Here is a 12,763-nt window from a genome sequence, read left to right on the forward strand (position 1 = left end):
TTTCTTAGGAGATTCTGAGGATAGAATCCTTTTAAGGGGGGAAGGATGTAATATCCGGAATATATCGTGTAATTATTTTTCTATTAAATAATTATTGTATATGTTCAGTATCCATTCTGTGAGTTAATTGTTAAATGTTATCTGTATTTGGATATTCAAAAATATTATTAATTGAGTATTTTAATTTTTATATGTCCAAAATAAAACATAGATAATTGTCATATCTTCGTAATTATATTTATGTTGATTTATGGATTTATAAGGATCATATTAAATTTATAAAATCTTTTTCCGAGTATTTATAATCTATTTTACAAAAACGGGAACCAATCGACGTCATCCGTTGTTACGTTTTTGGAACCCGAAACTCTTCCAAGAACTCCGTCCTAACCTAATTGTAATATTCCGAGCATATTCCATGTTTCGACTTTTTCGATCCGGCGTACAGTTTGTTCTGCGCGGGTCCCGGCACAACATTTTCGATACAATATTCATTTCGGTAAATCAATAAAACCCGTATAAACGGGAGCTTTTTATTAAACTATCCCAATTATCACTTCGTAGTACGTGTAGCCAGGCGCTGAGACCAAGACCGCAGTACAAATTGTACTGATTTTGATAATTATCCCGAAAACCTATACCGTTTGGATCAGTTTTTACAAATAAACGTACCGTTTTATATCCGGAATGATCCAACGGGATACTAATTTTCCGTAAATATAAATAGCCTTTTACCGTATTTTATTTCGTATCAAAATCATTTGTAGACAGATAAATATATAATTTTACAGAGAAAAATCATATATTCATAAACTGTTCCAAGAATCAAATCAACTTTTGAAGGTGTTATTGATCTTTGTTTGAAAAGCTCGAGTACTGGATTTGAAGGTCTTGAAAAGCTCTATCAGAATCTGTAATCCATTTACCTGCAGAATCAAAGGTTTATTTTCTGAAAATTTATTTATTTTCGAATTTATTTTATTAAAAATATGAATTTTTGTTCGGATGATTGTTTGTATGATTTGATGATTGCATGTTGTAGAGCTTGTTTTCCTGATGATTTTCATATGTCATACGTCTGATTTGGAGTTCAATAACATGCTCAAAAGTGGGTTTAATTTTCGAATTTCAAAATTAGGGTTTATAACCCGTATGAATGTTTTCAATTGAAATTTGGGGGTTTTTGATTCAGGGGTTATTAGCTATTGATTTATAATGGGTTGTGTTCCTTATAAAATTTGCAATCGATTAATATATAGCTCGTTAACAGAGGATGCTTGAATCGAAGGGAGTTGTGTTTTAAAGATTTACGATGTTCGCTGGAAACCGGCGATGTTCTTGGCCAATTTCCGGCCAAAACAGGGATGATTAGAATGTTTTGATTACATGAACAAGTTCCTGGTGTTGTGTAGTGTTGATCTGGAGGTGTTGGTGGGGTGAGGTCGCCGGGATCGTCTTCTCCGGCCACCCCCGATTTTCCGGCGACTGGAACTGCAAAATTGCAATTTAGTCCCTGTAGTTTTGAAGATGGTGAAGTTTGGTCCCTGTAGTTTGCAAAGTTTTTAAAAATAGGATTCCTGTTTATAAAATGTTTAAAAATCAAATTTCCTATTTATTTTTATTATAAAAATTCATTTTTAATTTTTGAAAATTCTGAAAATTATTATTTTAATTCCAAAAATTATTTTTAATTCCAAAATAAATCTAAATTAATTAGTTAATTAATTTCGGTTGATTTTTAATTAATTAATTGGTCATTTAATTCGAAAATTAATTGATTAATTGATTTAATTAATTATTAATTGATTTTAATCAATTATTTAATTAGATTTAAGTATTTAAAAATGATTTAAAAATTCCGAAAAATAGTTTCGAGCTTTAAAATATTATTTTAAATTATTATCAAGGCTCGATAATTATTCTAAAATTATTTCGGAGCCAGAATTGGCCAACCGAACCTTGTTATTTTAACCCGAAATTGATCCAATGACCCTTTTTAATTCCGAAAAATGTTTTAAAAATCATTTTAAATACCCGAAAGCCTATTTATAACCCGAGACTTCTTCATAAATGATTTGTCATTGATTATGTGATGTATTATGTATTATATGTGACTTGTTGATTGACTATTGGTCTATACATTCTGTGTTTACCTGATTATTGCGTAACTTTCAATCCGTTAATCGGATTTGGGTAAAACGAAGGGTAGATAGAAGTATGTGTTGAATAGAACTCTATGAGTCGATTATTGATAGATGTTTATGATATGTGAGAAGAAGAGGCAAGGCGTAGGAAAGGAAAACAGGTAGTTGAGGAGTAAGACGATTGTGATTGGAAGCGAGTGCAGTGTAGTAAGCTAATACCAGGCAAGTGTTCTGAACTTTCTCGAGATATTGTGGTACTTGATAATCCTGTGATATTGCAAGTGCTTTGAAGCACAGAAACCTAAACCCTGATTCCAGTTATTGATCTTGAGCCGTAACCTGATTCTTTCTAGACCATTGATTGTTGTATACCCAAACACGAACCACGAATCTACGATATTACTCCACAAATACATACAAACTAAATACCAAATGCTGAACTGAATTACTTATATACTCAATCCATGATATCTTATGCTTTGAAATACCAAATCCTTGAAACCCTGAAATATTGATTCCTTTGTTATCCAATTCTTTCATTACCCAACATCCAAGCTTTGAAATTACTTTATTGATCCTTACTAGGATTGAAACCCTTTTATTGTTAAACACTCATTGTTGTTAATGATTCTGGTTATTGTTTATTATTGCTTATTCAGTTATTATGTTAGAATTGGATTGTTTTTATAAATTTGTGGACCAGATTCGTGGTCAGACCATATAATGGTCAAGTTAGGCCAATGTGTGCCTTGGATCCAGTAGTTAGAGCAATGTTGTGTGCCTTGCTCGGGGTTAGTGCGTGACTGATCAGCAGCCTAACCTTGATTTTTTTTAAATTAAAAGTATAATATCCAATTCTAAATCATAATCCATTGTTCACTTGATATCATAACCATATTCACTTGATGATCATTATTCTCAGTTTTGTCATTATCACTTTCTGAGCTAGTTAGCTCATTTGTATGATGTTGTTTATATTCTTTCCAGTTAAAAAGTAACCAGTTGGTAGCAAGGATCCCCAGTCCAGTGTGAGAGCTAGGGATTAAGGCTGTTAAAGCTGAACTAGTAGGCTTCTTTTGGAATAATGTAAATTTGTAAAAATTTGTAATATGTTTAATATTCAGTTTGAGTTTGGAATAGTTGGGATTTGATCGGTTTGTAATATATTAGTGTGTTTGGCTTGTGTGCATACTTTAACCTGTTGCCATCCGTGGTAGTTGGTAAGTAGGGTCACTGTATATATATTATTATTATCTTTATTATTGTTATAAGCAGGTTGTAAACAGTGCGTGTGTGGACCCCAAACTTCTGAACAGGGTTTGGAGGGCGCCACACTTACCGTGCCCCTACTGACCAAAATCTATCATAACCCTGGCCGCGTATGGCAGATGTTACACCGTGACAGCGATCCGAGCCCATCAGCTCGCATTATTGTCCAATCAAGTAAAATCAATGATAATTTTTAAGTAAAATAAGCTCACATCATTGCTAACTCACAAGTGTTGCATGTGTACTTGCTTTAGCAAGCCGGGCCCAGGGGCTCGCATCTTGTTCCTGTATCCTCTCCTCGCATAATGCGACCCTGGCCATATTTGATAGAGGGTTGGGCTCCCCGGCCCGCACCCTCTAGCACATGTCACCTTGAGAGCCAGGGATTTAGGCTCGCATCGCGCCTCTTTCTACTTTTATAGTTTTATCTTCATCTTTAATCCATTTTATGCTTATTATTTTTCCAAGCGGGCCGAGGCCCAACTCGGTTCATAGACTTGCTGTAAAGCAGGTCGGGGCCCGGCTTGACTAATGATTTTAACACGTTAATGAACCAACTGTTTTATCCTCGCATGGGCTCCCAAGGATGGGCTCCCCTGCAGGGTATTTTAATCTATTAACATGAGTTAAAATATCAAGGCACGAATAAATATCAATCATTCATTCATAGATAATGGAAAGTGAAAGGATTACATGCTTCTCAGGGAGGCACCTATATGGCACTACCCCCGAGACTTAGGAATATTTTACGATAATACTAAGTCTGAGAAGAATAATATTGCTGACAATACTTGCGGAGGTGTTCCGCGTTCCAGACTCTCAGGATCAACTTGTCTTGCATATCATTGAGGTGGTAGGTTCCCTCCCAAAGAACTGATTTTATCTTGTAGGGGCCTTCCCAATTTTCCCCAAAGACTCTGTGGCTCACCACCTTGGTGTTGGGCATGACCGGGTGCAGAACCAAATCTCCCACCTTAAAATTCCGGGCTCGAACCTTACTGCTGTAGTGTGTTGCTGTCCTCTGTTGATATGCTGCTATCCTGATTTAAGCATCTTCCCGAGTTTCTTCGATCATGTCTAAATAGAGCCGATGGTTGACCTCATTTGCCTCTGAGTCATAGTTGTCCCTCTGAAAAGATTCTACCCCTACTTCAACGGGAACCATATCTTCACACCCATACACCAAGAAAAAGGGGTCTCTTCAATTGTAGTTCGGGGGGTCATGTTGTAAGACCACAGGACATGTGCGAGCTCCTCTGGCCATGTCCCTTTCTTCTCTTCAAGCTTTGCCTTCAAGGTGTGCTTAATGATTTTATTAACAGTCTCCGTCTGCCCATTGCTTTGGGGTGGTAAATTGCACTAAAATCTTTTGAATTCCCAGCTGCTCACAAAATTCCCGCATTTCCTTGCCATCAAACTATTTCCCGTTATCAGATATTAACTTGTAAAGGATGCCATAGTGGCACATAATGGTCCTGTGCACAAATTCCTTGAGCTTTTTTGCAGTGATAATGGCTAGAGGCTTGGCCTCTGCCCACTTAGTGAAGTAATCTACCGCAATAACCGCATATTGACACCTTCCTTGGCCTTCGGGAGTTCTCCAATCAGATCAATTCCCCACATAGCGAAGGGCCAAGGGATCATTAGGGATGTGAGAGGAGCCACGGGGTTGTTATAATAATTGGCATATCGCTCGCACTTATCACAGGCTCGGGAGAATTCAAAGGCATCTTTTTTTAGCGTTGGCTATTAGTAACCTTGACGGAGGATTTTCTGAGCTAGAGAGATACCCCCCGAGTGATTTCCACAAATGTCTTCGTGTACTTCCCTTAGGATATAATTGCATTCATCCCCATCGGGTTAAATATCAAAGTGGTCATTCAACTGAAGGTCATATATCAGTTTAATCATTAAACTTAATGGGGTATCATTTGGATCACTAAAATAATAATAAATATCAAACATATAACTCAAAATATGCGCTCGAGAATTAAAATTTATTTTATGGAGTTTTAAATATTTTTTTAAAATCTTATTACAACCAAATGAAAAGTTATGAATTCATAGTATTTTAAATTATTTTTTGAGATTTTTAAAAATTTATCTACTAATTATTTTTATTTAAATAAAGATAATGACTACAAAATTAAAAATAAATAGTAGATAATTTTTAAAAAATCTTATTATATTATAGAAAATACTAGAATTCATATATTTTCATTTGGTTGTAATATCATTCAAGAAAAATATATAGAACTCAGTAAAATAAATTTTAATTTTCGAGCACATATTTTGAGGTATATGTATGATATTTATTATGACTATAATGATTCAAGTGATACCCGGTTAACTTTGATGATTAAACTGATATATGGTGTTCAGTTAAGTGACCACTTTGATATTTTACCCCATCCCCATCTATGCACTTGAGGAGGGGCACACTGAACCCTCTTCTGTATAGGACCCCATCATATATCACGTAGCGGGCTGCCTTGTATTTTATTCTTCTCACCTCATTCTTTTCATCCGGGAGTGACCCTTCTTTTATGTAAGCTAAGATATTTTTCATCCACATGGGGACGAGGCCATCACTGAGGCTGCCCACCTCGTGCTCGGGCACACTAGGCTGCCTCTGTATATCAAGGGGCACGACCCCTAACAGAGTGGCCTCACAACGTGAGCCAAGTTTAGCTAGCTCGTTCGCGCCTTCATTCTGCCTGTGCGGGTCAGTTCCAACCTCACCTCGCTCAACTTCGCGATTATCCTCTGTGCACACTTCAGGTAAAGCTCTGTTCTCGGTCCCTTAGCTTGATACCCCCCGTTTATCTGATAGACCACAATCAGGGAGTCACTAAACATATTCAAATTCTCCACCTTCATTTCCAAAGCCAGTTTGAGACCGTTGATCAAGGCTTCATATACAGCATCATTATTGGTTGCATGGAAGGCTAGATGGGTTGCGCGTCTGATCTTGTGAGCTTCTGGGCTGATTAGCTGAATTTCAGTTTCCGCCCCCTCTCCATTGGAGGCCCCATCCACATATAGGCTCCACCATGGGGCACTATTTTGGCTTTCTACCTCGACCTCCTCTGGACCAGGTATGATCACAAAGGCTCCCTGCTCCGATTCCTGATATGGAGGAAATTCGAGGACAAAATCGGCTAGGGCTTGGCCTTTGATCGCAGTCTGTGGCTTATAATCCACCTCGAATTGACTGAGCTCAACTTCCCACTTCAACAATTGACCAGAGGTATCCGGCTTGTGCATTACCTGTTTGAGGGGATATGAGGTTTGTACTTCTATCTTGTGCCCCTGAAAGTAGGGCCTGAGCTTCCGGGAGGCCAATATCAAAGCATATGCTAATTTCTCGAGATTTGTATACCGAGTCTCTGCGTCGGCTAGCCTCTTACTTACATAATACACAGGGAGCTGGATACTATCTTTCTCTCGGACCAACACAACACTTATTGTAAAACTAGAGACGGCCAAGTATAGGACTAGGGTCTCTCCTACCTTTGGGTTAGACAATATCGGAGGCTTGCTGAGATGCTCCTTTATGCTCTGAAAGGCTTCCTCACACTTTTTTGTCCACTTGAAATTTCTCTGCACTCCTTTAATTGCTTTGAAGAACTCTTAGCATTTATCGGAAGACTTTGAGACGAATCGGTTTAGGGCAGCCACTCGCCTGGTTAAGCTTTGGACATCCTTTACCCGTCGTGGGGATCTCATCTCGAGTAAAGCTCGTATCTTGGCGGGGTTGGCCTCAATACCCCTATAGTTGATAATGAACCCCAAAAATTTCCCCGATTCAACCCCGAATACACATTTCTAGGCGTCGAGCTTCATCATGCACTCCCTTAGGATTTGGAACACATCCGATAGGTGAAGGACATGATCCTTTGCTTCTTTTGACTTCACAAGCATGTCATCTGCATAGGCCTCCATGGTCTTCCCCAACTGATGTTTAAACATCTTATTCCACAACCTTTGATAGGTTCCTCAGCATTAAGGAGCCCGAAGGGCATACCGATATAACAATAGAGGCCCCAATCAGTAATAAAGGAGGTGTGCTCCTGATCTGGCCCATACATTAGGATTTGGTTATATCCCGAATAAGCATCCATAAAGCTAAGTAGTGCGTGTCCAGTTGTAGAATAAACCAGTTGGTCGATTCGGGGTAGAGGAAAACTATCATTCGGGAAAGCTTTGTTTAGGTCGGTGAAGTCCACACATGTCCTACATTTGCTATTTGGCTTCTTGACAAGCACTGGGTTGGCCAGCCACATGGGGTAGAAGGCTTCCCTTACAAGCCCTGCCTCCATTAGTCTATCCACTTCTTCTTTGAGGGCTTCTGCCCTCTCTCCAATAATCGGCCGCCTCTTCTATCTGACCCCCTTCTTTTTGGGTCCAAGTTGAGCCGGTGGCACATGACATTTGGGTCAATCCCTATCATATCAGAGTGTGACCATGCAAAGACATCCAAATTTCTCTTCAATAATTGGGCCAGATCCTCCCTCAAGTCAGGGCTTAAATTAGAGCCTATTATGAGTACCTTGGAAGGATCATTCGGGTCTACCAAGATTGGAATTGTATACTTGGAAGCCCCATCCAACTCAACTATTGGGGGCATTCTTGGGTCTAAGTCTGCTCGAGCCTCACTGGATTCTCCCACTTCCGTGATTGCCAAACCTTCTGTGTCCTCGAGCTCGGGCTGATGAGCTCGGGCCGGATTTATCAAGTGTTCAGAGGTCGTGGTAACTGTGTGGGTGATTCTGTTAGGCAGACTCATGGTTGTTGTTGTTTCTTAACGTTCCCACTTTCCTTTTCTAAGTCTTGCAATGATTTATTCTGGGCTCTCTTCTTCATCACTTGCCTCTTCCACAATCCCCTCTTGTACCTACATGATGGGCTGAGAGGCCTCCATCAGCAAAGCCCCTAGGCGTGGTTCCACTTGAATCCCCATGTATTCAAAATAGTCCTCGGGCAATTCTTCGATTGAAATCATTTTACAAGTCTCATGTCCCTCAAGGCGTACTCTCTTCCTACCCTCTGCCTCTTCCATGAGGACATCTCCTTCACCCGGTTTGAACGTCTCCTTCTATGCATTTCCTAACTCGGCTGCCCTGAGTGCCTAGTTGTAGCAGACCCTCGATTCGTATTGACAGCTCTTCAAGAAGCTTACCCCCATGGGGTTGGAAATTTTATTGTCATGTGATGGATCGAGGTCACCATCCTCATTGCCCTCATAAGGGGCCTGCCCACTATAACATTGTAGGCACAAGGCTGATCTATAACTGTAAACATAGCGATGTGGGTGGCCACATAAGGCTCTTCTCCTAAGGTTACCGGGAGCCGAATTGTCCCTTTTACTCCGATTGAGTTTCCCGTGAATCCATACAAGTGCCCACATGTCGAGGTCAGTTCTCTATCTAGCAGTCCTAGTTTCTTGTAGGCATCATAAGTTAGAACGTTTGCCGAGCTCCCTGTATCCACCAATGCTCGATGGACATTCACTGTCCCAATCTTCATTTTTATGACCAGGGCATCATTATGGGGGTAGTGCACCCATTTTGCATCGTTCTCACTAAACACAATATCATCAGCCTCATTTTCAAAGAACTCTGGGGCCTTTGGCTCAGATGGTTGATGTTGGTGAGGGGCTTATCCTTTGCTTCCCGGGCATATCTGTCAATCGCCTTCCGACTGTCTCCATCAATGTGAGACCCGCCTAGAATAATATGAATGTTGCCGACCCAGGGAACCCTCTTTTTGTCTTCTGGGGTTGGAGGAGGGACGGTATGATAATCAGTCCAGTATTTTCGAACCTCTTTAACAACCCACTTTATAAGCTTCCCTTGTCTTATCAGCGTCTTGATTTCATCCTTCAATTGTCTACAATCAGCTGTATCATGCCCCGTGGCCTCATGGTATGCACAATACTTCAAAATATCCCTCTTGCTGTAGTCTGTGAGAGGGGCTGCTTTCCTGAACACCCTTTTCCCAGCATAGATAGCATATAGGTGGTCGATGGAGGCTACCAGAGAGGTGTGTGTCTGTCATTTGCTTGTATAAGGCCTCCCCAAATCTTTGTTTGTCTCTTTGCCCCGGGTAGACTTCTTGGGGCTTGAACTATGCTGATATGTCTTTCTCCTCTCATGAGGGCTCGAGGACCGGTCTCTCTTGTTTCGATAGTTCTCGCTGATTTTCAGCTCCCTCATCAACTTCTCTACCCTCTTAAAGGGTTCAGCCGGCTCATAGAATTCTACCAAGGTCCTTGGCTCACTAGCTTGGAGGCTTTTCCAAAATTTCAACCCTTCTTCCAACCCCGCTATTAGAAAGTTCTTGATGGTCTCTTCACTAGCACCTCTCACCTTAGGAACTTCATTATTGAACCGGCGAAAGTATTCCGCCAGAGGCTCCCCCTCCCTCTGTTTGATGTTGGCTAGCGTGGCCACAGGAGGTGAGTAGTGGAGGGTGGATTGTAATTGTTTGATGAACAGGTCCTCTAACTGCCACCATGTCCTTATGCTAGTCGGTCCTAACTTGGAGAACTATTGTTGGACACTCCCTCGGAGTGATGCTGCAAAAAGTATGCAGCAGGTTAGCTCTGGAAGCTGATAGACCTCCATCTCTGTGTTAAATTGTATAAAATATTCTGTTGGGTTAGCTTCTCCGTTGAACAGAAGATCGGGGTTGTGCCTGAATACTCGAGGTAAGGGAGATGATCGAATGGCAGCCGTGAATAGAGAAGAGGTCGTTGAGGGCAGGGGTCCCCTCTTCTCCTGTTCCATCTGATCTAGGATCCTCCTTAGGTTACCCACTCTAACGACTTCTCTTTCTCTGTTACCATTTGCATTACTAGAATGGTGAGAGCCCTGAGTTCGCTCGTGGAGTCCCCTTCCTCCATCTTGCACATGCAACTCCTCCTCATGATTGTCTCTGCGCCTACGCATCCCTCCCTCCTGGGCGGGTTGCATTGTCGTCTTTCTGTAGGAGTCACTACACGCCCTCTTTTTAGGGTTTTCTGATCTTTGGGCTCCTTCTCTTCTCTCTCTTTCTTGCTATTCTCCAATTTGAGCCTGAGGTCATGCTCACTTAGCTTCTTGCCCACGTGGTCTAGCACACTAGTCGACCTTGCCTCAGATGAAGCTGGCTTCTGCCCCGATCTCTTAGAGATCTGGCTGCCACGCTCAACCCGATCCTGAAGTATCTCTTCCTCTTCTAGTGATGCCTCTTTCTTCTGCTTGGCCTCGGTTGGCGCGTCATCAAACTCATGAATCAGTCTTTTTTGGGGACCCTTTCCCTTCCAGCTATGTTCTGAGACCTTGAAGCGGCGAGCCTTGCGCTTGGCATTCCGGACCGAGCTTTTCTCTACCCTTGACATCCGGATGTTGATCTCGTTCATCTGATCGTCCTGCCCTTCAAGATATGTCATGACCGCCTGCCCGTCCACGGTTACGATTGGTGGAGGTGGCACCTGACTCTCTGAGGGCGTGTGCTCGACCTCGTTCTAGTCCTTCTCCTTGCCCCCGCTTCCTGGTGTAACCTCTTATTTGACTTCTTTGGTCATCTCTTCTCCCTAGGATGAAAAACCACCCCTCCTTCTAGCGCCAAATGTTATAGGGAGAATTTTGTATAACAGTGTTATGGAGGTTGATGGTTAGAACAAGGATCAAGGACGGTATTTGAGGGCGGAGGAAGGTTATGTATGGTGGTGGCTGAGCTTGTATGTTGACTCCTTAAGAAAGAATAGGGTTTGTGTTATTCTCTATCAAATTTCGACTCATGTCTCATACAAGTGCCTACGTACCCTATTTCTAGGGATCAAGCCTCACGTAGTTCTTGGGGAACAAGTCACATAGGCTAGGGTTAGGGTTCTTCAACCCATGCAGCCCAAGCCCATGATAAAGTCAGGCCTTCAGCCAATTAGTCACGGAAATCTCGATCGGCTCCACACGCTTCCTACAATTTTGCGGCCTCTCCGCATTTCTTCCCGTAGTTATAGGAATAACCCGTGTCGACCCCCAAAATTTATGAGCAACTCAGTCATCAATGAGTCACTTTCCATATTACGCAGAAAGTCCTTTAATGCGGGCCGGCCTGGTCACCTCGGCCCGCACCGCCTTCCTTTTCAAATTAATAAATACAATGTTACCTTCATTTTCATAAGATATGGGCTCATGGGCCCAGCCCGCGTGTGGGCACTTAATGTAACACCCCCAGATCCGGGGTCGGGGATCCGGGTTGTCACGAGATCCATTTCCCTTAATAACACCCAATCTTAATACACAATCAACTACTCTGTACTGTGACCCCACAATAAACACACACCACACGTTATAGTCTCAGAGATGAACATCCACAAATAATCACAAGTCGTTTTATTCCACAATTATAAGTCAATACACCTTAAAAGGGTTCTGAATAAATTTACATTTCTTTGCCATTATTACAATTCATAAGTATACATAAATCTGGTACATCAAAAGTTGAAGCCTAGTCTATTGGTAGTTCCCTACCTCAGCTACAGTGACTTCAATGCCTATAGGAAGCTGCGGAACGCTTCCTATCCGCTCGCGAATTGGGAGCTTGGTCCTGTTCATCTTATCTATCTGATGTTGTGTGATGAAAGAAGAAAGCAAGGGTGAGCAGCAAGCCCACCAAAATAATATGTATAATGATTACAATATATGAGTCTACTCATAATACTCATGAAAGTCTTGGTCAAAAGAAGTGAACCAAGTTGATAACTTAATGCGATGAAGTCGCAAAATATTCAGTATATATATATACATATATACTTTACAAAATATTGGAAGTCCTCTTCCATGCATAATATACACAAAATCCCAGTGTATAACTGTATATAAAAAAAATATCGTTGCAAGGTGATCTCATATATCTAACCTTGTCTCAACGTTTTTCTGAAAATCTTTGTCATACATAAGACAATTATTAATTAGATATAAGTTTAAAAGATGAGGTTACCAAATACCCCAATATACTTATATCTTTCCCAATACTACTTGAACTACCACCATTCAAGTTATAATCAGTTTCAAAAGTTCATCCCACTGATGAGACCACAAGATAAGACTTGAATAGATTTAATCTTTGAAATATTATTGAATGAAAAAGTTATGAGATACTTTATGTAGTCCCGATATATGTATATCCACATATATATATCCCTTTAAACATTTCCTGGAATCTCTGTTATGCAAGTATGAACAGAGTTTGAAACATCCAATGAATTTTGGAAAGGAAAAGAATTTTGGCATAAACCCGATATCTCGCTGATCAGGCAAAGATACCAATAAGTAACCTTTTCTACTGTAGATGGATGAATT

The 12,763-nt window shown here is 40.9% G+C and overlaps 1 protein-coding gene across 1 annotated transcript; it reads right to left on the reverse strand.

The window, feature by feature from the left end:
- Positions 1-5,772: 5,772 nt before the first annotated feature.
- Positions 5,773-8,202, reverse strand: LOC141697097 (uncharacterized). The gene is made up of 3 exons (XM_074501316.1): positions 7,966-8,202; positions 6,156-7,016; positions 5,773-6,045 (listed from the first exon to the last, which is right to left on the reverse strand). Exons 1-3 carry the CDS (start codon positions 8,200-8,202, stop codon positions 5,773-5,775), a joined length of 1,371 nt encoding a protein of 456 aa, XP_074357417.1.
- Between the last annotated feature and the right edge of the window lie 4,561 nt (positions 8,203-12,763).

This window comes from Apium graveolens, chromosome 2 (genome assembly GCF_009905375.1).
Source record: "Apium graveolens cultivar Ventura chromosome 2, ASM990537v1, whole genome shotgun sequence".
Taxonomy (NCBI): domain Eukaryota; kingdom Viridiplantae; phylum Streptophyta; class Magnoliopsida; order Apiales; family Apiaceae; genus Apium; species Apium graveolens.